This window comes from Alosa sapidissima, chromosome 1 (assembly GCF_018492685.1).
Source record: "Alosa sapidissima isolate fAloSap1 chromosome 1, fAloSap1.pri, whole genome shotgun sequence".
Classification (NCBI taxonomy): domain Eukaryota; kingdom Metazoa; phylum Chordata; class Actinopteri; order Clupeiformes; family Clupeidae; genus Alosa; species Alosa sapidissima.
In genome coordinates, this window is record NC_055957.1 from 22,336,180 (window position 1) to 22,362,706 (window position 26,527).

The 26,527-nt window shown below is 40.9% G+C and overlaps 1 protein-coding gene across 3 annotated transcripts; it reads left to right on the forward strand.

The window, feature by feature from the left end:
• The first annotated feature begins 1,223 nt into the window (after nt 1–1,223).
• On the forward strand, nt 1,224–22,763 carry LOC121720180 (fatty-acid amide hydrolase 2-A-like). 3 transcript variants are annotated; one of them, XM_042106121.1, is made up of 11 exons: nt 1,225–2,184; nt 2,726–2,808; nt 3,014–3,150; nt 3,996–4,205; nt 4,446–4,565; nt 5,088–5,223; nt 5,621–5,738; nt 5,831–5,950; nt 6,846–6,957; nt 21,848–22,096; nt 22,363–22,763. In XM_042106121.1, exons 1-11 carry the CDS (start codon nt 1,996–1,998, stop codon nt 22,563–22,565), a joined length of 1,677 nt encoding a protein of 558 aa, XP_041962055.1. In that variant the 5' UTR covers nt 1,225–1,995; the 3' UTR covers nt 22,566–22,763. The 3 variants fall into 3 exon arrangements, with proteins under 3 accessions (XP_041962073.1, XP_041962055.1, XP_041962064.1); XM_042106130.1 differs by having other exon boundaries at nt 1,228–2,184; nt 21,848–22,036; XM_042106139.1 differs by lacking the exons at nt 21,848–22,096; nt 22,363–22,763 and adding an exon at nt 7,722–7,981 and having other exon boundaries at nt 1,224–2,184.
• The last annotated feature ends 3,764 nt before the right edge of the window (nt 22,764–26,527 follow it).

Below are 26,527 nucleotides of genomic sequence, written 5' to 3' on the forward strand. Positions count from 1 at the left end.
CTTTGTTATGACACTTGCAATTGAGGTCTGGTGCATCCTACTTCTATCAATGGTCCTTGAGATGCTTCTACAACTTGATTGGAGTCCACCTATGCCTAAATTAAATCACTGGACATTATTAGGAAAGGTTTTAGGAACTTTTAGGAACTTTTCCACTTGAGAAGAGCCATGCTCTTGGGCACTTTCAATGCTGCAGAAATTTTCTTGTATCCTTTCCCAGATCTGTCTTCACACAACCCTGTCTCGCAGGTCTACGGACAATTCTCTCGACCTCGTGGCTTGGTTTTCACTCTGACATAAACCATCAACTGTGAGACCTTATATAAAGAGATGTGTGCCTTTCCTAATAATGTCCAGTGATTTAATTTAGGCACAGGTGGACTCCAATCAAGTTGTAGAAGCATCTCAAGGACCATCGATAGAAGTAAGATGCACCAGAGCTCAATGGCAAGTGTCATAACAACGGTCTGAATACTTATGTAAATTTTGTTTACATAAGTAAGTTTTATAAATTTACAAAACACTCCAAACACCTGCTTTTTTGCGGAGTGTTTGAGTATTAGGTGTAGATTGATGAGGAAAAAATTGTAATTGAATCCATTTTAAGATGAGTCTGAAACAAAACAAAATGTGGAAAACTTGAAAGGGTCTGAAAACTTTCCGGTTGCACTGTATACTATATTTGATGTAAAGATTAGACCTTCATGTGCCCTAACTGTTTGCTGTGTGTATCTCAAGGTAAGGTATGAAAGAACTTCTGCTTCACATTCATACTTCATGTTACAATTTTATAATGCATATAGGCCTACCATTTGTATTTTCATTGACCTTTGTCATTTCAAAAATCTGCTTACGGCCTTAGATGTCTGTCCTAACACAGCAATAAGCTACCTCTGTGGAGAAACTGGTGAACTAGTTGGTCAGCCTTATACAACTCCCCAACCTGGAAATGAAAGCAAAACATTTCACATGACCTGATATCACCTACGCTCTCTTTGTTATTCGTAAGACTTAAAGGGAACAACATATTTTAACAGATGCGTTTTGCTTCACTGATGATGGCCTTGGACAGTGTTTCTCAAAGTGTGTTCCAGGGACCACTGGTGGTCCGCAAGCTATCCCAAGTGGTCCGCGAGCAGACATGGTAAAATATAATATAGATGAGTTGTTTGCAATACTGAACCAACTTGTATGTAAATCCAAACAGTTCTGCAACACTGTCTATGTAGTTTAAATCATATGAATCCTCTGACACAATAAGCAAAGTGCAAAGACAATAAGCAAGGTGGTTTAGTGAGTGGGCCTATTGTTAGGTTAGGTTGAAGTAGGTCTAATCTTTTTTTTTTTTTTTTTTTTTTAGCTAAGTGGTCCGTCGTCTGAAAAAGTTTAAGAAACACTGGCCTAGGGCCAAAATGCATTTGCATATAAGCATGAGTCGCTTGCAGTGACAGGGCAGGAATTAACCCTGTGATTCAGTATGCAGTGGTAAGGTGATCTGAGTGTGTCACAAGTGGTAGTGCAAATAAGTCCAAGGGTGCAGGGATAAAGTCTAGAGACCAGCATTAAATACGGACAATATAAGAGAAAACTGTAAACATAGTAATATAAGAATTATAGCAAGGCTATAGGTTTGAAGTAATAGGGTGCAGGCTAAGTCCAACAGTGCAAGGGACAGTCTAATGACCAGCATTAAGGGAAACATGTAAACATAACATAAATAGCTGTGCAAGGATAGGTTTGAAGTAATAAGTGAACTAATAATTGTCAAAGTGAATTCATAATATGACAGGACTAGCCTACTTTAAATGGTGACGTTTCCTGTAAAACTAATCATAGCCTACATAACGTGAGGTTTCGTCCGATTGTCACAGTGACCAGCAGGCTGCTGCTTCAATCGCACCGCGTTGCATGCTGGGCAAAGTGAACCTGCAATTCCTGTGTTATGCCGGGTATTTTTCTGTCGGTCTGAGGTAATTGAAGCCTGTATTGTTCAGAATGGCGTTAACTCTGTTCGAACGTTTATTATCATGGATACTGCGCACAATTGTAAGGATGCTCAATGGGGTTTTAATGCTAACTACGTCCCATCGAAAGTCTGACGGGTCTGCGCGACTCCCACCAATCACCAACCCACTTTTGACGGCAACGGCGATGCAACTCGCTCGCAAGATTCGTCGTAAAGAGGTAGGGAATTAATGCTATCCTTAACCGAACTGATAAACTCTGTATCAGTTCCGCCCACAATAACGTAGAGTCTGTGTTTTTAAGTCACTCCTGTTCATTGCGAATGACGAAGCCCTTATTTTGGTTCTTTTGGTTCACTTCAATGTTAAATATTAAGGAAGAGGAACACCTACAAATGTGTTGCATTATGGGCACTGGGGTTTTAAACGTTCGGGCATATACATTTTATTGTATAATAAAAGCCGTTGAAATGTCCTCTCTTCAAGTGTCCTTGTAGCTTTAATAGCCTACCACATTCTCAACAGAGAAACAGTATGCTAGAAACTTACAATAGTGGCGCAATGCCACATCCTGCAAAACTTGTTCAAAGGTCAAAACCAGCATTTAGACCTACTCGGGTTCTCCATTTATTTAATAAACACTCAAATTGTGATGGATAATTGTCTAAAGGTTCCAGTATCTGAGTATTTTGAGTAATTAGTCAGTTCAGCATTATTAAGTTTATTGGGGTGCTGAGTATGTTGTCACTATTTGGCCCTAGGTCACAAGCGTGGAGGTGGTGCAGGCCTACATTGACCGAATCCAGGAAGTCAACCCTATAATAAACGCTTTGGTGAAGGACCGGTCAGTGTGTGTGTGTGTGTGTGTGTGTGTGTGTGCCTGTTAGATAGAGACTGTACTACAATTGTATCCTCTTTCCTGTTTGGAATACTTGTCATCAATACTTGTCATCAAAACACTAGGCCACCACAACACATTACGTAACTTTAATTTATAAAAAATTGTGGTGACACACCCCAAAAATTGGGGTGATTTTTTCCCCCCTCAGCTTTTCGGCTGCATTGCAGGAGGCCTCTCAAGTGGACAAGCTCATTGAGGAGGAGACCGGAGGAGAGGAGGTGCTAGAGGACCGACTCCCCCTGCTGGGAGTTCCATTTACTGTCAAAGAGGCTTTTGCTTTACAGGGTAGGCCTACTACACAGCTTTTGGCATATTACAGTTTTTTACAATTGCTAAAACACTCAACCCCATTCTCTGAACCAAATGTGCAGTTGCCTGAACACATTTATTGAATCGATCACTCTTTCGGCAAAACCTTAAACACATTTTGCAGATCTTATAGACTCTTTTTGCAAAACTCAGCTGTCATTAAACACAACAAATCAAAATTGATCACCCTTGTTTCAAATGATGTGACACAACTAATATAAGCTAGTTCAGCATGCAATAGTTTATTATTTAAGTTATGTAGTCTTTTTTGCTTTGTTTTGTTTGTTTTTTAGATGCAAAATGCATTTACAGTACTATATTATAAACAATGAACAATTCTCCTGGAGCTATATGCCCTACCCTGAACACTATGTTTTCCATTTTTTGATGTAGTGTGTAATGACTGCTCGGTGGTGTTTTCATTTTGACTGCTTTTTGAATTATCTGAAGACTTGGTTGAAGAAGGTTGTTTTTCAGCACAGGTACAACTGTTTTGAGTCAGTTTTGCAGAGGTAGTTTGAGATTTTGTGAATATAGTTTAAGATTTGGGGTTTGTGCTTACAGTTTTGAGAAAAGGGTGGAAGGTTTTGTGTTTTAGCGATTGTGAAAAACTGTATTGCTTTGGGCTGTTAGCCTATAATGGTCTTTTAGCCATCTGCTTTCATTCCATTTGTGCTCTGCCCTTTTAAAACTATATGTGTTGCAATGATTTTATGTTACAGTGAATACATGCCATATGTCATATAATACCCCTTATGTTACAATGAATACATGTCACATTGCCCCTCTAGTTAAAGTACATTCTACCTTCTCCTTTCCAGGTATGCCAAATTCCACAGGGCTGGTCTCCAGGAAAGATGTAATTTCACCCAATGACGCTCCGACTGTGGCCCTGCTGAAGAGAGCTGGAGCCATCCCCCTGGGTGTGACCAACTGTAGTGAGCTATGCATGTGGCTGGAGTCTCACAACCACCTGTATGGTATCACCCGAAACCCCTACGACTTAGGGAGGATAGCTGGAGGAAGCTCTGGTCAGTCAACAATCTCGTTTTACATGTAATATTACACTTTGATAATTCAACAATATGTCAGAAAAACAAGAGTTGTAAGTCAGGCTTCAGGAAGTAAAAGTCCTATCATGTACTGATCCTACCAGTACACTTAACACTGGTGATAAACATACATACACATGTTCTCTCATTTGTTTGTAGATCTGTTGACTTATGAAAGAATAACTTTTGTGTTTTTCCCTCTATGTGTTTATTGTGCAGGAGGAGAAGGAAGTATTTTGGGGGCTGGTGGCTCTGTTATTGGTCTTGGTTCAGATATTGGGGGAAGCATACGCATGCCGTCTTTTTTCAATGGCATCTTTGGGCACAAACCTACCCCAGGTATGTGGGAGAACCAGTGGGGGTTTGAAATGAAAAACAGGCCAACTTAATAGTGTACTATGATGATGCGACACCTTTATGTTGAGGCTGGAGAGAAAGGGTCGTCCACCCCATGGAGGAGAGCAGGGTTAATAGAGTGGTAATGATAGCAACAACAACAGCAATAACAACAATAATGTATTATTATTATTATTATTATTATTATTATTATTACTACTGTTATTATTATAGTTACACCTTTTTAAGACACTCAAAGATGCTTTACACTACACATAGATGGATAGATACATACATACATTGTATACATTACATAGCAGAAAACACTCAAGATACATAGATGCCATCGATGTTGAGTGAGAAGGTCCGGGCCAGCCAGGTGGGTCAGGTTCAGTTAAGAACGCAGTTTTAACATTGCTCTAACCAAACAAGTATACCTGTATGGCTCTGTGCCATCGACACTAATGAATGAGACCACAATAACCTTTTCTGTCTTAATCACATCCTCCCTCTCTTTCCTTTTAGGAATCGTTCCCAATGAGGGGCAGTACCCGCCTGCCTCTGGGCAGCAGCTGGGGTTTCTCTGCACCGGCCCCATGTGCCGCTATGCTGATGATCTGATACCCATGCTGAAGATCATGGGAGGCTCCAACACAGAGAGGTAGCTGGCTGGCCACAGTGCAGTTTGAATCACTGAGCGAAGTGCAGAGCCATTTAAAGCAACACAATGCAGTTCTTTCACCTTAAAACAACACCTTCAAACTCATTCTGATGCTACACTGACTTACATGGAGAATGAAGTCTCTGACATTGCACTATTAAACGTTGTTGTTGATCGGATATGATCATAACCCTTTTATTTGGTTTTTGACTACTGGTAATTGGGTACCATCTTGGCACTAAATGGTATTGAATGTTGATGTCAAGGGGCATAGATATCGATTCTTTCATTATGTCGCCTCAATTAGTGGAGGCACCACCATCAGATGACCACTAAACACTAAACGTAGTGAGTTTCTTGTAAATAAATATGTCGTCTCTCTCACACACATCTTTAGGTTGTGTTTGTCATCTGAGGTTGATCTGAAGACCTTAAGATTCTTTTCAGTCCCACACGACGGCGGTTCTCCCTTGGTGTCTCCAGTGGATCCACAACTTGTTCAAGTGCAGAGGAGAGTAAGTGTTTGCATTGGACTGTGTGCATATTATGTTTGTAAGTCTATTAAGTTAATGAAGCAGTTTCTTATAATAATGTATTGCTTTCTCAGGTAGTAGAGCACCTCGAGGCTGAGTTGGGGGTCAAAGTTCAAAAAATATGTATCCCTCAGCTGAAATACTCCTTTCAGATCTGGGGTGCGATGATGTCATGTCCTGGAAAAGATGGAAAGGTCAGTGTGCAGTGTGTGTGTATACACATGCTGTGTCAGTGTTTGCTATATGAAGGGTGTAACCTCTAAGGAGAGGAGTACAGAGGTACAATAGTTGCAGTGTTATTACTACAGAGGAGACTCAAACGCAGAGTGTAAGAATGTTTTTAATTCAGGCGAGGGAAGTCCAGTAAACGTAATCCAAGCACAAACACAGAGAGGCTAAACAGGCAGAAGTATCCAGGTAACGTTAACTCTAGCAGCAAAGGTCAAAATACACAATCCAGGTCATTCACACAATTAGGCAATAGGCAAGATAGACAGCAATCAGTATTCCAAACGCACAGTCTAGATGACAGGTATGGTCAATCACAGGAAATCCAAACGTATGAATTAGAACTGCTAGACCTACATGTTATTCTTCGAAAAACTATTCAGATGCGCAGTATTGAGATTTCATAAGATATTGTAATCTTGTCTGACACATTCCATTTAAAGGTATTACCAGAGAGGGTTAAAGCGGAGCTAGTAATCAAGGATCTTTGGTATTACTCAACACTGCTATTAGTCAGCTTTAGCCAAACCTCTCATTAATTGAATCCAACCTGGCTCAACACACTTATTGCATTTGATCACACCTTCCCACTGCCAATTTTCTCGTGCAATTCTGCACATGCTCTACCATATTCACCGCTGATACATCGCCGCCAAACTTGGGGCCCTAAAGTTTTAGTTTTATGGGAGGACATATATGATTGTTCCTACATGAATACTATATGCATTCTTCATGTGGTTTTAGACCCATATGGTCCTTGCATAATTCTATTAAGACAGATAAGAATTGAGTAAACATTTGGCTTTGGTAGGCTTGTCTAAGGGTGACAGAGTGTAATTTAAAGTTATGTGTTTCAAACAGACACCAACCGCCTTTGCTGAACTCATGGCAGACAGAGGTAGTAGAGTATGGCCTTTGTGGGAGCTCTTCAAGTGGATGCTTGGACTGTCCTCTCACACCATGGCTGCCATAGGTAACACTGTGTGTGTGTGTCTGTGTGTCTGTGTCAGTGTCAGTGTGCGTGCATGTTTTTGTGATTCTTAACAACAGTGAAATAGAACCAAGGTGTAATGCAGTATGCTTAGCAACACTGGAACTTAAAGGAGAAGTTTGGTGTGATATTGACCTAAAGTATGTTGAAACATGATACCGAGTGTGAACTTATGTCTCATAGCTCATCTCGGCTTATCCCCTGCACTCCGAAATCTGGCGCTAGTTAGCCGATGCTACCAACAGGTTTTCAAAGGGGGTGCCTCGAGTCGGGCATAGACCTAGCCATGCAAATAAATCACTTTTTTAAACCATTCACGAGGCTCAAAGTAGCTCCACACTTCATTGGTAGACTTCCGAGGGCCCTGACATTTAAAACGAGACATTGAGAACTTTGAAAAAGCACTGGTAGTTTATTTACAAGACGATTTATACAGACAATATCTTCAGGAAGTTTACCGTTCGCCGTCATCTTGAATTTAGTCATGATAAGTACCGACGAGTACCAATGAACAGGTATGATAAGGGATCAGATTCTAAAAATAATTCCGTGGAAATAGAATCCGTCCGTCTGTGGAGCGCAATGGTCTGGAGTGCCTGTATGAAGGCATTCAAGTAAGTGTGAGCAGAACCAGAGACTACTTTGTAGGCAAGCGTTAGAGACTTAAATTTGATGTGAGCAGCCATAGGTAGCCAGTGTAGCTGGATGAGCAGCGGGTAACATGTGCCCTTTTGGGTTGGTTGTAGACCAGGCGCGCTGCCACGTTCTGAATCATCTGAAGGGGTTTCACTGTGCAGGCTGGGAGACCTGTCAGGAGGGAGTTACAGTAGTCAAGTCGTGGATGACTATTGTCTGTACCAGGAGGTAGCATCTTGAGTCAAGTAAGTCCTGATTTTCAGTATGTTGTAATGTGTGAAACGGCACGACCGGGCGACCGAGGCAACATGATCGGAGAAGGTTAGCTGGTTGTCAAGAAAGACTCCTAAGTTTCTTGCATCCCTGGTAGGTAGTGATGGGCAAATGAAGCTTTGGTGAACCACTAAACCACAGCAGTGTGAAGCTAGCAACACTAATGAAAAAATCCAATATGGCTTCCACATGTAGATTTTTCAACATAAAAGTCCTTACCCAAACCAGTATATGTAACCAAAAATATTGGTTTGCTAAGGACTTTTATGTTGAAAATGTATGTGTGGCGGCCATCTTTTTGCTTTATAGCTAGTGTCGCTAGGTTCACACTGCTGTGGTTCAGTGGTTCACCAAAGCTTCATTTGCCCATCACTACTGGTAGGTGCAACAGACAGGGAGGCAATTATGATGTTGATGTCATGATTTATGGTAGGTTTAGCTGGGAGGACCAGCAGTTCAGTTTTTGAGAGGATTAGCTGGAGATGATGTGCATATGTACATATGTACATCCATGTAGATATGTCTGAGAAGCAATCCGAGATCCGTGCCAAGACCAGGGGGTCATCAGGTGGAAAGGACGGATAGAGCTGTGTGTCGTCTGCATAGCAGTGGTATGAGAAGCCATGCGAACGGATAATCTGTCCCAAAGAGGTGGTGTAGATAGCAAAGAGAAGGGGTTTATTTATTTGGTGTGAAACACACGCATACCTGTTTTTATGCTTTTTGTTTGCTTTTATCATTTGTATTAATATTTATTTTATCATTATTTTATTTATAAGCTAAGGTTGCTAGCACAGGTGTATAAAAAGACATAAAAAGACTTGCACTTTCTGTTTGCAGTTTTGTGTATTTGAAAAAAAAAAAAGCATTGCATTTGCAGAAATAGCCGTTCTTCTTTTGTATTATTCTGTATGTATAAGATATATATTTCTGTATAGTTAAATATATAGATATATAGACTTTACTTCTGCATTGTTGCACTGTTGGACTTACTCATTTGCACTATCACCATGACCACTATCACCATTGCACTATCATCATGGCACTCATTCACACAGAGCACCTTACCTTACCTTACTATGCACAGAGAATCACAGGCTCAGTCCCTGCCTCAGTCATTGCAAGCGCCTCTGATTGATTAATCACCACTATGTGGATACTGTTTTAGAATTGATTTAGATTAAGTGTTAGTTAGTATAATTTGTATTTTAGTATATTTAGCATATTCTTTATCTTCTACTGTCCTTATTGCTTAGTTGTGTTTTTATATTATATACTTTAATTACTTTTTCTGCTGTTAAAGAATGTGTATGTGTTGGCTGTATGCTGCTGAGACCTTGAATTTCCCCTGGGGATCAATAAAGTATCTATCTATCTATCTATGTTATTTTGTATTATTGTATTATTGATGACGTTGGCAGAAGTGGCCCCCAGCTCATTTGAGTTTGAGACCCCTGCGCTAGAGGTTGTAGGAGTGCAATATCTGAGTCTGTTGTGTCCTGTGGGCATGTAGAGAATTGACTGAGGGTTGCCGCCACTTTGTTTGTAAAAAATGATGCAAGGGTATCCGCAGTAAGGCTGGACGGAGGAGGAGGCGGCTAAAGGGTTGAGTAGCGATTTGAAGGTTGAGAAAAATTTTTGAGTGTCTGTGGCTGTGTTGATTTTGTCAAAGCTGTCTTAGCAGCAGTGATGTGCTCTTTTTTGGTGCCCCCCACCCAATCCCAATCCTCCCCCACCTTTTTTATGCAGCCCTTGCCACTTAATCTACTAAACCCCTCTTCTACTGCACTCTTTACCCCCCCCCCCCCCCCATTAATGCACAAATAGGCTGACACCAGACATAATTTCACTGCATTTCTTACTTCCAGTAACTATATGCATGTGTCAATAAACTTCCTTGTATCCTTGTATCCTTGTATGTTGGCTGAAAAGGAGGATAGGAGTGTCTGGTTGTTTTTGAGGTCATCAGTTACATCAGTACATCTCTATATTGACCGTAAAGTGTAGCCACCAATAGTCAAACGCAGATTGGAGAAATACCCTCCAAAAATTGAGCAGGCTCCTCGAGCCTTTGCGCAGTCATGCGTAAGTATGCTCTGTTTTTGCTTCACAACAGAGGTTTAGATTTGTGCCATTTCCTCTCTGTGGCTCTGAGTTTGGTGCGCTGCGATCGGAGGGTATCATTTAGCCATGGATGAGTGTTTGGATCAAGCTGGCCTTGTAAGAGGGCACAGTTCGTCAAGACACGAGCTCAGTGTGGAGCAGAGCGAGTCTGTGGCATCATTAACCTCCAGAGAGGAGAAGCTGCTGAGTGGAGGTACAGTGGGCAGTGCTTCGACTTGGCCAGCTTCTCTCGCGGTCCGCGCGTGTGATCACGCGGCATCACGCGACTTTAATTTGTATTTTTCCAGTGACGCTGCAACGACGCTGCAACAACCGGCAGAGGTCTCAAGTGAGCAGGGTGTCTCGTAAAAAGAAATGGAGCTGGAAAACCCTACACAGACTTCACTACAGACTTTAGCAGACTGGTTTAGAAATAATTTAATAGCCAGAAATATGCCTGCCCTGCCCTAATAAAGAAATATTTGGTTAACGGCGAGTGAATCCCATTTGCAGCCGTAGAAGAAACGCAGGACAAATTAAACATTCTGTTTTTCTCCGAGTGCAACGATGATAGACAGACATCATTTGGACAAAATAAAGAGCATATTAACCTCCGTTGCTCTTTACTATTTGATTATTAAAGAGTATTTAAAGGCTTGACTTCGTGCTTATTCAGAAGAGCATTTAGTGCTCTCCCCAATCCCAGACGTTCACATTGCATGTTTGTTTGTAATGGATGCAACCGCGAGATACGCTTGTCATAGGCGCCGATACCGTGGGTGCTCCATCTCTCGGGCACCCACTGAAAACATCGAGCACCCACGTGTGCCAGCTTACAGTCCCGGCTAAATTTACATTAATTTAAAATCAAACATCGCAGTTTATGTTAAATTCAGCATCTCTCATAATGTGATTGGATATGTTGCTGTCAATTCCCTACTTCATATACTAACCACCAATGAGAGCGTCTCGAATGAAAATTCCTGACACTTCCCACCTGAAGAATTAACGCAAGGCTTTGTCGGGTCTTCAGCCCCGAATGTTTAAAATGTATATAGCCCTGAATATCATTTTAAAAGTAGTCTGACAAAGCTTATTGTTTTGTGACACAGCTAAACACTGGTACCTCATAGAACGTCTATAACATAGCCTAGGTGGTCGCAACTCACAAAAGTAAAGCAGATAGAAAGAACTCACGCAAATCTAGCCTACAACACGCAGACAGCTTTATGCGCAGGGGAGAGAGTGCGCGCGCAGAAGATTGTTGCCTTCTGATGGTATCTTGCTAATTCACTGAACTGCATTAGGTGACACAAATGGTATTGCCTTTATCTTATAACGCCTTGTCTGAGCGACTACCAGGCCTATGGTTTTTAAAAGTCAGATGTTCCCTGACAAAGACATTCGAAAATTAAGAATGTTTATTGACTTGAAAAATACACTAATTTTTGCAAACTCCCTTCATTCAACCCTTGAAGACATCGCGGTCTGGTGCGCTATGTAGATTGTTTCTCGTACCATTTAATTTCTCAGAATTTAGGTCTACTAGGCCTACAATAACGTCATCACCAAATACATCTTTTATTATGACCGCCGCGCAGCGAAGGTAGGTTTAGTCAGATTTTTTTTTTTTTTTCTTTTTCGCATGCCCAAATTTCCGTCAATGATTCCCGGGACACTGAAAGACCGGGGTACACGAAACTTGGTGGGCATGTAACCCCACATGGATAGCATGGAACCATCGTTTTTCGTTTTGATCTGTAGCCCCCCCGCTGGACTGGACCCCCCGAAAGGAGGGTAGGGCAAACACAGTTTTCTGTGAATATCTCGAAAACTGTAGGGTTTAGGAGGACCATTTTTTTTTTGTATGTTGATCTCAAGGGGCCATGTCAACCCATTCCATAACCACTCATTTCATGTATAGCGCCACCTAGTTAAACACAAAAAAGTAAAAATGAGGTGTTGTAATTGAAGGTATCTGTGACCTAACATAGTCAAAACTGCACGAAATTGGAATTGTAGGATCATTATGACACCCTCTGTATGCACGCCAAGTTTTGTGGAATTCCGTTCATGGGGGGCCACACAATAAATTAATTTATGTTACTATACACCAACTGGCCTGTAGGTGGCCGGAGACAGTTTTCTGTGAATATCTCGTTAACCGTAGGGCCTAGGAGGTCCACCTTTTTTATGTATGTTGGTCTTAAGGGGGCATGTCAACCCATCCCATTACCACTTATTTCATGTATAGCGCCACCTAGTTAAAAATTAAAAAGCAAAAAATTAGGTGTTTTCATCACAATATCTCTGGCTGACAAGGTCAAAACTGCACGAAATTAAAAGTGTAGGATCATTATGACACCCTCCGAATGCATGCCAAGTTTTGTGTACTTTCGTTCATGGGGGGCCTTACAATAAAATAATTTATGTGTACATTTAGTGACGTACACCAACAAGGATTCCCGGGACACTGAAAGACCGGGGTACACAAAACTTGGTGGGCATGTACCCCAACATGGATAGCATGGAACCGTCATTCTTCGTTTTGATCTGTAGCCCCCCCGCTGGACTGGACCCCCCGAAAGGAGGGTAGGGCAGACACAGTTCTCTGTGAATATCTTGAGAACTGTAGGGCCTAGGATGACCAATTTTTTCCGTATGTTTGCCTCCAGGGGTCATGTTAACCCATTCCATGTGCACACATGTGCATAAACAGATACACACGCACACACATACATTTACAGTAATCATACGTATGACACATACTCACACAGTAGACATATGTACGCATGCATGCACATGCACAAACACACATACGCAGGCAAACACACAAGCACGCACATACACACACACACACACACCCACACCCACACACATAAACATAAATTTGTACACGCACACATGCACACAATTCAAGAATTTTTCCCGTCATCTACTCCCTGAATTTTTGGTCATTGATACCCGGGACACCGAACCACCGGGGTACATGGAATTTGGTGGGTATGTAGCCCCACTAGACTTTTACGGAAAAATTTCATTTCGTCCCAGGGGGTTCAGTAGGATTAAAAGAAAGCCAAAATAAATATTCATCATCATCATCATGGCTGCATTTTCAGTATTGGCGAGAAGTAGTCGTGTGTCCACTAGATGGCGCATCGTTGCAGTGAGACGTAATTTTGTTGGACGTTAAAAGTGGGTTGGAAAAAAACAATGGACGCTTCATACAAGGACTGTAATTTACCGCAGCGAACATCTAATAAGGATAGGACTATGTTCACATGAAGTGTAATTCCCATTTCTTCTTGAAGCCGAAATAAATCTCAGGATGTTTATCGGACATGCTTGGTTTTTACTGCAGGTACGTTAATCTTGTAATATCAATAAGGACCTAGGTAATGTTACCGTTAGCGTTGGTTGAGTGATGGAGGCATTTGATTTATTGCATTTGTAGAAAACTATAAATGCGGTTATACCAAGCAAATGTATAGCAGCACTGTTTGTATCTTTCGACTGTCATTAATTGCACGTGCTACAAAATCATTCTGTGCAATGGAAGATTTACCAACGTTACACCGGTCTGATACAGTTTTGCCTATACATGCGTGAGACTGAGACGCCTGTTTATTTTGTTTTAAGTGCGTGCAGGGTGTGAGAGGGGAATCGATGTGCTTTGATTACAGCTTGGTAGTTGTAGTCTTGTGAAATTAAAAAGCACGTGTGTGTGAAGTATCCAAACAATGACACCTTCATTTCATTATGGCTGCTTTAGCAACACACCTTAAGCTACTGTGTAGTGGGTCCCATTTAGAAGTGGCTACTTCATTCGCGCTTTCCTTGACTCATGGAGCTGCTTGAATGTTATTACAATTTTTCGCCACGATATGACAGTTTAAGTCCGCTTGATACTGTAAGGCGTAAGCCATTGGTTTCCAAAGGAGATTTTATTTGTGTCGCCAGCATAGCCTATTGGCAATTTATGTTGTAAATAGGCCTACCTTATAATCCTACCTGTAGCTTAGGGAAGCTAGCTTTCTATTAGGATCTAGTTTGTTATTTACCGTTTTGTCATAACTCCCTGATGCATTTTTGCATTTAGAATAACCAGAGCGTGTATATCTCAATCGGAAAATTAAACAATATCGGGTGCCTATGGACTAGGCTGGGTGAACCCAGCCTGATCTGCCCGCTATTTATTTTTTGATTTCTTAAAAGATTGAGCTTGGTCTGATGAAAGCCAGACTAGCCATGGACCTCAGTTAAACAATGCAAGGGAACATGAATCAGCCTCTTCAACTTTGGCCCGTTAAAGTGTGTATGAACAGTCTAGCGACGCATTTCATCAAGGCCCATTTGGACATGTCAGTTATTTGCACCACTGGTTAGATGTAAAACAGCATTTCATTTCAGACTAGGCTACTGTTACTTAATTTGTACATTAACAATAACGTTTCAGACTAGGCCTACTGTTACTTAATTTGTGCATTGACAATAAAGTATTACATGAACTAAAGATGACTAAAATCTTATGTAGAAGAAGAAACATTCACAAAAAATCCATCCATCCAAAAATGACCTTTGTTTTTGATAGCTGCTGAAAACGGCATGGAACTGACAGAGATGTTTTTGTTTAAAAATAAATAAATAAATAAATAAATAAATAAATAAATAACATTATGCTGATACCTTTTGCTTTTCCCAAATACAATGTAGCCTACAGGTGTAAGTGACCTTTCATCAATCCAGTTGCAATGGATGAACTGTGATGAACTGCCCTACTTGTGATTGTTTAGAGATTGTAAAGGTTTTATAACAATGCTACATCTTCTTTGGCTATTCTACAATCTATTCACCTTTTCAGCACCAGTAGGCTACTTTCTGTGCAGCCGCACACACACACTCAGGCATGCCAAACAAGCATACACAAAAGTTTCAAGAGTGGGGGATGGAGTAAAATATGGAGACAAATTGAAGTGTGATTTATTTTCGCGGAACGGCTGTACAGGACTGAGCGGCGGTCATATTTTGTACCGCTATGCGGTACATCTAGTTTTTAGTTGATCAACCACAAAGAGTAGCATAGACCTACTGTGCACAGTGCACTGACGACTGTAGCAGCCCAAGGTAACCAGTTGTTGTAGATGAGAGGCAACCCCTTGTTTCAGATAACATGTTGTTCAGGCTACCTGGGTGTTGCCTACGTTATTAATTAATAGTAGCCTACAATAGTTAATTGATTCGCGTATCATATTAGTTGGCTCAAAGAGTAGGGAATGCGTGTGTTGCTTTTGCGGGATCGAATCCAGTTTAATGCTAGTTTTCAAAACATATATTTTTTACATGTCTTTTGTCCGAGTGGCTGTAATGTAGCCGAGCGCTCATGTCGTATGAAAAGCGACTTCAAACCGCCTAAAACAACTTGTTTGTGAATGTCTGACAACTGCTGCAGCGCATGCACGCGCAAGAAAAACCAGTAGGTGGAGAAACCAGAAGGCACACAACACCGGAACGATTTTAAGGCTATTTCGCATAGGCTACTCAATGGTGCTATTTCACACGCATTATAGCGACCCCCACTCACCGGGGTTAGGTGGAAGGTGTTAATAGACGATTGGCGTAGCCTACAGTGGACTAGGGCTGTCAAAATTGCTCAAAAATAACGTTCGAATATCCCCTCTAAAATAAACACATGTATTCGAATATATTGGAATATCTAGGCTATATTATTTGCGCATTATGTCAGTGACGCGCATCATGTCATCTGTTTTTAACTTTTTGTATGGTTATTGCTTGACAGGGGGGATCCCAAGCAGCTTTCAGCCATAAGGCATTTCCTAATTCACCCGACACTGATATTCAAAATGTTGAAACTATTTCGGCATAGCCTATAAGCAGTTTAATTAAATGTAATGTTAGTTGTAAACAAATGGGCTACTTGGTGAGGCTTGGCCTCACAGATGCACTCGTGCCTTAAATGGCAATACAGATCTTCACGATAGGCCTATTAACTGACCGCCCGATTCACGTTGGCTGGGGGGCGGGGGGGGGGGGGGGGGGCATCAGACATTTGTTCCCAAGGGTCTATGAATTGTTAATCTGGCCCTGCCCCCAACGAACGCAACTTTCCACCTCTGAGACAGCTGAAAAGAAGTCTAGACGACTCCTAACTCACTAAGACCTACTTACTGTAGGCTGCGCAAACCACAGGCCTTTTTTTGGGCAAGCCTGCATTCGCGGCAGGCCTTCTGTTGAAGAATTATATATAAATCCTGCGCTAACAGTAATCCTCCTACCGCCCCGCTACCACAGCTGTGGATAGTGTGGCATGCTCACGCTTTATGTCTCCTTCTTGCAAACTAGTAGCCTAGAAGTCTAGACGCACCCTAGCGGCGGCAAATTAATTTGCTCAGCCTGTAAGTCTAGTATCAAACCATAGGGATTTCTATTGGCTGACGCCGTGGACATCATCCAATCACAGCGCTCTATTTTGTTAGAGAGTCTTAAGGCGGGCTTAACAGGATAACGACAGTCCTGCGACGGTGAACAACAAGGAAGGTGGCTATGGCGAACGAAGAGCGGTTGTTTGAATCGGCATTGGCGTCAACTTTGGAGGAGTTGGACTTGTGCTTTTCTTTGAAAGTTGAGCAACACAATGCACTTAAGTCATTCCTTTCAAAGAAGGATGTATTTGCCGTTTTGCCGACCGGATACGGATATGGTCGTAGCGCTGGCCTAGGCAGTTTGAAAGACAATTCTCTGCCCGCCCCTTGGATTAAGCGAGGTGAATGGTTCGATTCCAGACTATACATTTCAATGATATAGGATGGCCCGCCAGGCTAGCAAACTAGGCCTATAGCCCAACCATTTACGTCTTCAAAAAATAACAACTTGCCAGATATGCCTTCATATCTTTGGGCTTCATTCAGCATTTTGTTCTTCCACTGGAAATGACATACATTTGCTGCCTGCTGCATCCTTTCTGTTTGTATTGTTTAGAAAATGTTTGACGTCTTGAGTTAATGCATTAAACATTGTTTGCTGGTAACCAGCCACAAATAGCCTACAGATTCTTGCGTGCGTACATTCTCTATTCTCTCCAAAATGTGCCCGTTCTATAGGCTGGCCAAGTGCGTAATTCTGCGGCATAAAGCAGATGTATTTGTTTATTGTATAGAAAAATAAAAATAACCTGTCAAGCAGTCAATTGACTACATTGCAGTCAATAAGTAGGGCAAATTACGAAACCAAAACGTGGGTCATAGTTGTCTAAGCCTCTGCTGTGGCCAAACTAAGCCTCTGCTCTGGCCAAACCCATGAACAAAGACGCATTCCAATTTAAATTTCAGAAAGCATATTAAGAAGATATCTAGAAATGTTAGAGCGAGTTTGATTACTTTTAGACATATTAGACATCAATTACCCTTACATGCTGCTAAACTGTTTATGCACTCAATGATTTTCTGCCATTTGTCTTATTGTGCTACAAGCTGGTCACAGGCAGGTGTGACCACTCTGAAACCCTTGTACTCTATACCAACAGGCTGTGAAAGTGCTTGATAAAAAACCAAGAAATTATCACCACTGTACTATTATAAAAAAACATAGCCTGTTAACATTTGACAGTTTTATGGTTCTCTGACATGTGCCTGATGTACAAATTGACCCATGATCTTGCACCACCACCACTTAAGCAATGTGTGTCATTCTGTAGAGACAATGTTAGGGTATCTAGGGCTGCAATGAGAGGAGACTGTTACACTACATTCAAAAAGACCACTTTTGGCCAATCAGCATTTTCATATCAAGCAATTAGAAAATGTAACTCAATCCCACTCCATATCAGAGACTCTTTAAGTTTTAAAAAGTCTTTGAAGACATGGCTGAAGGACAATCAAGCTTGTGATCATTGATCTTTGTTTTTCACTTAGTTTTTCTTCTATTTGTAATGTTTATCTTGTTGTCATTTCATGTCTGTGTTTGTTTATGTTTTTACTGTGCTTGAACATCCTGCCCAGGGACTACAGGTGCAAATTAGCTATTTAGCTAACCCTGGTATAGAAGCTATTCTATGCATGGTCCCTGTCAAACAAAACTAATAAACTAAACTAAACGATATCTGCAATAGTTTTTTTTTGGCGAAACAAGCACACTTCCGAACGAGTCATAGCACTGAAGGGAGAGGCAACTGGCATGTGATCTCCCCACGGGCCAATGGATGTACAAGTTTTCTCCTGTGCCTACGATATTTAATCCAGTGTTTTGTCAAGTTGCAAAATGCTATTCGTTTTAACGAATTTTTATGATAGTATGAAGTACTTTTTGTATAGGGTACTATCTTAATTGCTTTATACTCAATACTTGACCAATGGCTATTGCATCTGTTTATTGAAAGTGAGAATGTGGCATGTGATCTACTGTGTAGGCTTCATAAAATAAAATAAACAGATTGCTAATGGCCTACAAGCTGATCTGGGGTGCGTTTCCCGTACAACTACGGAGGTTAGCTTTTTACTAACAGGATGCATCGTTCAACTAACCAACATGTAAGTTACGACTGTTTCCCAAAACTGTCGTACTTACATAGTACTGTAAGTTTGGACCATGATAGTTTCCAAACTTCAGTAGTCTGGACTAAGGTGGTTAATGACGTTTAGTAGCACGTGAACGTCATACTTCTGTGGCGCATTGCGTTAAGGCCGGCAGATGACAGTCGCCGTTGCACAGCAGTTACCAGTCCCCTGTCCAAGAGTTTGAATCTGGGTTAAGATTTTGACAACAATATTGACATCGTTGTTTACCTAATTTTATCTTTTGTGCAGATCATATTATCAAAATCAGAATCAGCCTTCTTGGCTTGGTTTGCGTAAACTAACAAGGACCCCCCCCCCCCCCTCCATGAAAATCAAAGGCTACATATTCTCAGCTGACTCGTCAAAAAGTGCGCACCACCTTATTATTATCTGCAGGTGTGTGACTTTTACTTACGTGCACATGGCTGCAAATTGACTTTTAATTTATGTATTTTCTGCTTTGGGCATTTTAAAATATGGATGTATGGTGGCTAGAAGTGTAAATATCAATTAGAAACCTAAATATATTTATAATTATTAATTTGCAAACAAATAACTGGCGTCAGTGACGTCTTTGACATGAAGATCCCTGGAACTATGCTTCTACTAGCATTCTACCACAGATTGAGAAGTGTAGTTGTAACTACACAACTTTACGATAGTGGTTGCGAACGTTCGTTGCTACTATGGTTTTGGTAAACACTAACGTAGTGTAACGATGCATTGGACTATGTAAGTTCCAAATATGAATGTAATTCTGCGGCATAAAGCAGATGTATTTGTTTATTGTACAGAAAAATAAAAATGACATGTCAAGCAGTCAATTGACTACATTGCAGTCAAGAAGTAGGGCAAATTAATTTACGAAACCAAAACGTGGGTCATAGTTGTCTAAGCCTCTATAGCGTAGCCTGTTAATTATCACACCACTGTTTTGATTTGCGTAGTTGCGTTAACCCAACACTGACAATAATGTAGACAGCAAATTTCGATTTCCGTTACCACCGTGTAGTACAGCCTTAAGCCATACCCAAGTAGCCTAAATCGAGGTAAATCGAGCTTTTTCAGAAGGGGCGGCAGGCAGAGCGATGTACAGTGGCAGAGTGACGCACAGTGGCTGAAAGTGGTACTAAAGCTTCACGCAGCTTCACGCCTCGTAATGCGCAACTGAACTGGCCATTTGAAAGCGATGCCCACTGTAGAACGAAGGCAACCACAGAGGAGAAGTGGGTTGGAGACAGATTGCGGATGTTGCGGCGGAACGTGACCATTGGCTGAGGAGCTGGAGGCTGTTCTGTCAGGCTGAAGTTGAACTGGATGAAGAAGTGGTCGGAGGGATGGAGAGGCGTCACCATGAGGATGTCTGTGGTGCTATGTGCACCAAAGGCTCTTCCTGTACGCTCATTTATTTCTGGTGGAGTTTTAACTGTGTACACACACATACATATGCACATAGGAGCTTTGAATTCACAAGGTACAACTGAAGAAAGTGGCTCTTAATAAACATGACAGGGAACAGGTGAGGCATTAATGACGATAATAAGCAGATTCAGGTGAGGGGGGGAGACACAGAGACAAGGAGCCAACACATGGCTATGTAAACAAAACAGCACATGGTATAACAAATGTCCATAGGAAACCAAGAAAAAAACAATCACCCTCAGCCATGAAAATCATGTTTTTCAGCAATCATAGCTTGGCAAATATTCAACTGTAGGCCAACTATTTTACAAGTTGAAGACACTTAAAGGATAATTCTGGTATTTAGCACTTTGAGTCCCTTTTCTGGTTTGTTTTGGATGAACTAGAGTGGTGGACAACGAAATGTTGACGATGGGTCAGGTCTCGACTTTCTGACTGGTTTTGAATCGCCTTTGACTGTTTCAGAGAGGCTGGCTATGGGCATGCATAAACATGTCCTTAAAACAACCTTTAACATTCGTTTTAAAACTGTGCAACTCACTGAGTGGTTAGTGATGTTCGTTGATGTTCCAAAACAAGTAGCGTAGCGAAATACAGTTTCTGACATGTTTTATTTGGCATTTTTTAAAATCCCATTGATTTCTGTTGGAAGACTCAATACGGGTTGATATTACTGCGCTACCGGAAACGGAAAGGGGGTCTGTTTACATTTGGTTGTAGTCTTTCCGCGAGACCTTCTTTTACTGTCTATGCTTCAGACTCAAATATTGAGGGGAAGTTTATACGCGGTTGTGAGGTATCTGGAAAAAAAAAATAGTTCAACAATAGCAAATAACAGAATGAAATCATACATTGCGCCGATATTTGTTTTCAATAGTTAAAGTTAAATTAAATTCCTTCCTCCCGACTCTCCCCTATTCTAAGTAGATTTCCTACCCGAAACTAGAAAGTTGTTTGGTCGGTAATCGCCAACAGAGGGCCGCTCAGACAATGGCAGAAGTGCCATAGATATTAGAAAGCTAGATACCGCATTGTCCGTCGAGTTCAATTAGGTAGCATCGTAAACGCGGCTGCCATATTGCTGGGGGTAACACCTTTACTGTCTATGGGCAACACTTGCTGACAATCAGATACACCTGTTTCTCCATTGGCCTCCAGTAATTGTTGCCCCCACCAAGATGGCGTCGCTATTTACTGTACGTACGTTCTGGATCCCAATGCGGTATCCAGCTTTCTAATATCTATGAGAAGGCCGTACATCATGTTATGAGGTTATGTGCCATCAAAATGATTTTGGAAACGGTATGTTAAGGTAAAAAAACTGTTAAGGGCTTCGTTAAAGGGACACCAGGCAAGCCTGGTGCTTTTTCTCTACGAAACTCCCCCTCGCTCAGTCTGAAGCTCTTTTCCTTTTCTTTGCATCTTCCGTCAAGGGTTTTCGCTGCTTCTTCGCCGGCTCTGCCATTACACGTTTGCAACAATCGCTAGCGTTTCGTTAGCCTGCTGTGGATGCAGGATGCAAACTGATCCTGCTTCAGTCGGCGGGTACGATACACTGAACTTGCAAGCGGGATATTCTTCCTACAGGGCAGTAGGGGCGGGCGAGAGAGTCTTCATTCGCCCTGTAATGAGTCATTTAACCATATACCGACTTACGAAGATGAGTAATTAACACGAAAACGTTGCCTGGTATCCCTTTAAATGGGAAACTTATCATACTTTGTTATATCTATTATATAAAATTATACCACAATATTAAAACTTAAAATTATAAAACAAACTGAGGACAAATGACAAAACCAAAAAAATGTTTCAGTGTATTTCCAGTAAAGACTCTCCTATCGCTCTTTCACGTCATCTCTGCTCAGGCTTGGCGTTAGTGGAGATGTTCCAGAGCTCGCGGCCATCGTCCTTCATTCTGAAGCAGAGGGAGACGCTGCAGAGGGACCTGGAGGAGATTCTGGGTACAGATGGTGTGCTGCTGTACCCCTCGCACCCCCACTTAGCTCCACAGCACCACCACCCACTCCTCACACCTTTCAACTTCTCCTACACTGGTGGGCCTTCACATCATGCGCTCCATTCATTATGTTTGTGTTTATGGTATTTAGCACTGTGTATATATACAATAAACATTAACATTACATTGTAATTAAGAGTTCATAGTAAAATTAAATAAACTAAATACCATTTATATCAGAAAAAAACAATAACCATTTTTTTAAGATTCCAAAGCTGAATTGCTTATTGGTATCTCCATTTTTTATTTTTTATTTAAACCTCATAGAATAAAACAAACCAATCATGATATTGTGTTATATTGATAATGTATTCAATTGTATGTAGCCAACTAATTCAATTTCATGACGCAATTTCCATCCAGGCATCTTCAACATACTAGGTCTCCCGGTGACCCAGTGTCCATTGGGGCTCAGTAACGAGGGGTTGCCTCTTGGAGTGCAGTTGGTAGCGGGGAAAATGCAGGACCGAATCTGCTTAGCCACTGCAGCGTATCTAGAGAAAGCCTTTGGAGGCTGGAGGGACCCAGGCAAAGGTTCAGTATCACCCAGCCCCAGAGCACCTTAGACACAGACATGTCACAATGGCACTAAGTTACAAAATATTGGTCAGTGTTTACTGTCAAATAAACTTTGCTCATAAAATTCTGGATTTTCAAAATTAATGTAACTTGTGAAGGAATGGAATCGTATGTTTGGTGATATCAATAATGTATAATTCTATATTTGTGTAACCATATCAATAAAAAGGTCTTGTACAATGTAATTGATATGTGGAAAATACTTACAAACTGATAGCTGTCAATGTGTTAAGATAGTGAATTCCATAATCATCCATTTTACACACACAGCACACACTTTATATGTCTATGAAGCCTACTGTCTCTCTCCCTGCCAACATGGTCATTGCCAGTCTCTATAAACTAGAAAATAAAAAAAATAACTTATGGATAACAAACAATGTTTGAAGCTGAACAGTAATAACACTGAGGTACATGTTGTTGGCCCTAAATCTGTAGCCTGGCCACACCCACAGTAGATCTCCTTTCAGGGAGATAATAGTCTGGAACACTACAGTTACGATCGGGAGTCTAGGGCCCGGTTTCCCGATAACGATGGATACACACACACAAGGGTTTTCTCCGATTCATCTTATGATCGTTTGGTTTTTCCGACTGTTTCCCGAACATGCTCGTAGCGTGAATGTGCGTGCACTGCTCTTAAGATGCTCTTAAGGGGAGCTGTCCATGTTAACAGTTCTGAAATATCCTCTAATTTGATGGTGATGTCAGGTGACTGCACGTCAGGTCTTCACTGCACACCACACACTGGGGTTTCTGTCCCATTTGGTCCTCAATTTAAGTGAATCCATATCCTACTTCAAATATTCAGGGTCAAGGTTTACTGCTAAAATGATATCTAACATAACCTGTCACACAAACATTGTCCATCTATGCCCATGGTAATGACTGCCATATGAATTCATGAGAGCATGAAACCATCAAAACTAAAATGTTACATGGAACCCAAGCACTCCTGTCAAAGACAAACCTGTCTAGTAGCCTAGCCAACTTTGAAAGGTGACATCAGGAATTGAAGACTTCACAAATGTAATGCCAAACATCAGCATGTTCCAACAAGAAAAAATGGGTCGCGACTTGATGAACATGAACATGGGAAATTGTGGGTCCCAAAGCCAGAGCAGTTAAGAACCACTGATCTACAGAATACTCTGTCTGAGAACATGAGATTCAGCATAATCTCCCATATGGTGATCTTATCAAGATAACAAAGATCCATGATGTAGCCTCACCCAGGGCCAAGATGCAAACTGAGGTGCAAATGACATCAATCCAATGAAGTATGGTCATGAGAGCAGGCCATCGAGAAACATCCGAGGCAAGGGAGAGACATAATTATCATATAGGACAACAAAAGGTCACCAGATCTGTTGGCACGTCTGTTAGAAGCCTAATTCATTTACATTTAAAGTGTGGGAGGTACTTTGAAAAAAAATATATGGCGAACGTTTGAGAAGCTCTGTGTTCAGTCTAGCACCTTGTGTACCCGGAGTGTGTTCCACATGCTTTGTTACTGCTTTTTACTGGAATTTAGTGCTTAGGCTCATACAGTACAGACAGACAAAACATACAGTAAGACAGCATACACAGCACAAGACATCTATCGGAACTCCCCCTATTAACGTCGGTCCCGTATTTCCACCGTCTTGCGTGTATGTCACTTAATATCCATTTCTATACAAACCAAGACGGCGGATTCCTAAAGAAACGCAAGCACCCACACCATAGGTGTATCTAAATTAGCTATGTACCAAAAATGACATTTTACTGTGACTTGAAGAGCTATAAACAGTGTTGTAAGGCTGCGTGTACACAACCACTTGGAGCTCCAGTGGAATTTTAATTTCATGACGAGAATTTTCTGTCTAACCGTTCATGTGCCGTTGAAACGGCGTAAATAGGCGACCCATCAGGCCAGCACTATAACTCCGAGCGTGGTAAACAAAATCGGATATTTCAGGCAGTAAATGCTCCCGTTAAGAACCAAACCAGATTTTGTTCAAATCTACACACCTATGGCTTCTGAAAAATGTAAGGTTCATTTAGCAAATGTTATTTTAAAGTGTTAAAAAACATTGTTGTTTTAGAATTTCCAAACAAAAGTGGTGATAATTAGGGGTGTTATGATACACAGAGGATAGAATAAAATGCAAATTGATAAAATACAGGAGTGTCTGGAGCCCTATAGTTAAATACATTAGGGCAATTCCACGGAAAATGGACTTTTTGTCACATCCAACGCCAGTGAAATGCCCATTTTTATCATGTGAATGATAACATTAATTTTTTGTATTTTTTCTCCAAAGAAAGCATGCTCAAATTTAATGTAATCATTCACATCATACCATACCATCACATTTTTTTGGCGTTATGGATGAAAAAACGTAATTTTCCATGGAATTGCCCATTACTTACACAATAAAACAAAATAAAAAAGACAAAAAGAAAAAACAAAACAGTAGTGTTAGTGCCTTAAAACCGACTCTATATATACTGTAGGGATGGGTCGCTCGGCACACAATCCCGACACACGTCTTGAGCTCGCAAAACACTAGTGCTTCAAAACACTGCTCCGGAGCCTATCTTGAAATGAGGTTGTCACGTGACCTATTGAAACGAAGCTTCGTTACCTCACTGACACGTCATGCAGGTCTCAAAACACAGCACTCACTCAAATAGCAGTGATTCTTGAGATTAGGGACAAAACAGGTTTACATTTTCTAAAAGAATATTTTGAAGATTTTCAAAAGCTATGAACACATCTTTGTTAAATGTAGCTTTGGCTATCTAACCATGTTTTGGTACAACCTCCCAGTTGTACATTTTTTTAATAAATTACATGTTTGCTGGACCCGCACTCGATTTTTGTCAACACCATCAGACACATAGCCTAGAAATCTAGACGCGCCCCTAGCTAGTCTAGCAACTCTCCGTTGGCTTGTGAGCTCCAGAAATCGAAACTTAATCAGGACATTGAACTCGTGTAAAGAGTCGTTTGGTGGGCTTAACATAATGATTTATGGCAGAGTTGCAACGGTTTGGCTTGAATTCCCTGCTACTTGAAAACAAATATCCTATTGCGTCCTATTGCGTGCAGAGGGAATTTGAAAGACAACTGATTATCCCGCCCCTCGGACTGAGCACTGCATTTTAATGTGGGTCTGGCTCGCCAGGCTATCAGACACATAGAAATGTCTATAAAATGATTTTTTGAATAACTTCCCACAAATAGTTTGACTTATCAGTCTCTTGATTCTCTTAACAATGCACACACGTTTTTGAAATTAATTATATCACATTTTTGAAGTCAGAAAGGTCAGTGCATACAGTTTTGGTTGTACAGGTTTTAAAGTTTTGTTTTTAACCTTCATAATGAACAGTGATATTTAAAAGCATAAAAATTACACATGAACTTTGGAAATGTATTGGTTTAATGGACAAATATCCTTGAGGGACCAGATCAGCTATTTAAAAAAAAAAAAATGTAAAGTCCATCTGACGGAGTTGACAATATCAACAGAGGGATATTTTACATTCAAAATAACTACTGAACCCTCACAAATACCAAGAATAGGTAACAGACGACTCACATGTTCCTCTTCACCATCCATCCATTACCTTGGCAGATATACAGTGCCTATAAAAAGTATTCACCCCCTTGGATATTTCCCCATTTACTTTATAAATTAAATCTTTAGCAATTTAATTTGTCCCTTTTTACAATCATTTACAAAAAAACGGAAAAAAAGTGAAAGCAGATTTAAACAAATGTACAAAACACTGATGATGTTGACACAAATTCTGATGGTGTTGACACCTGACGGAGTTGACAAAATGTTGTTCTTATGTCAAGAATCAGTTTTTTAGCATATCTGTTGCCTGTGACTTTCATAATCTTCTTAAAATTAAGCCTTAATTACAGAACGTTTCACAAATGGGTAACACTTTA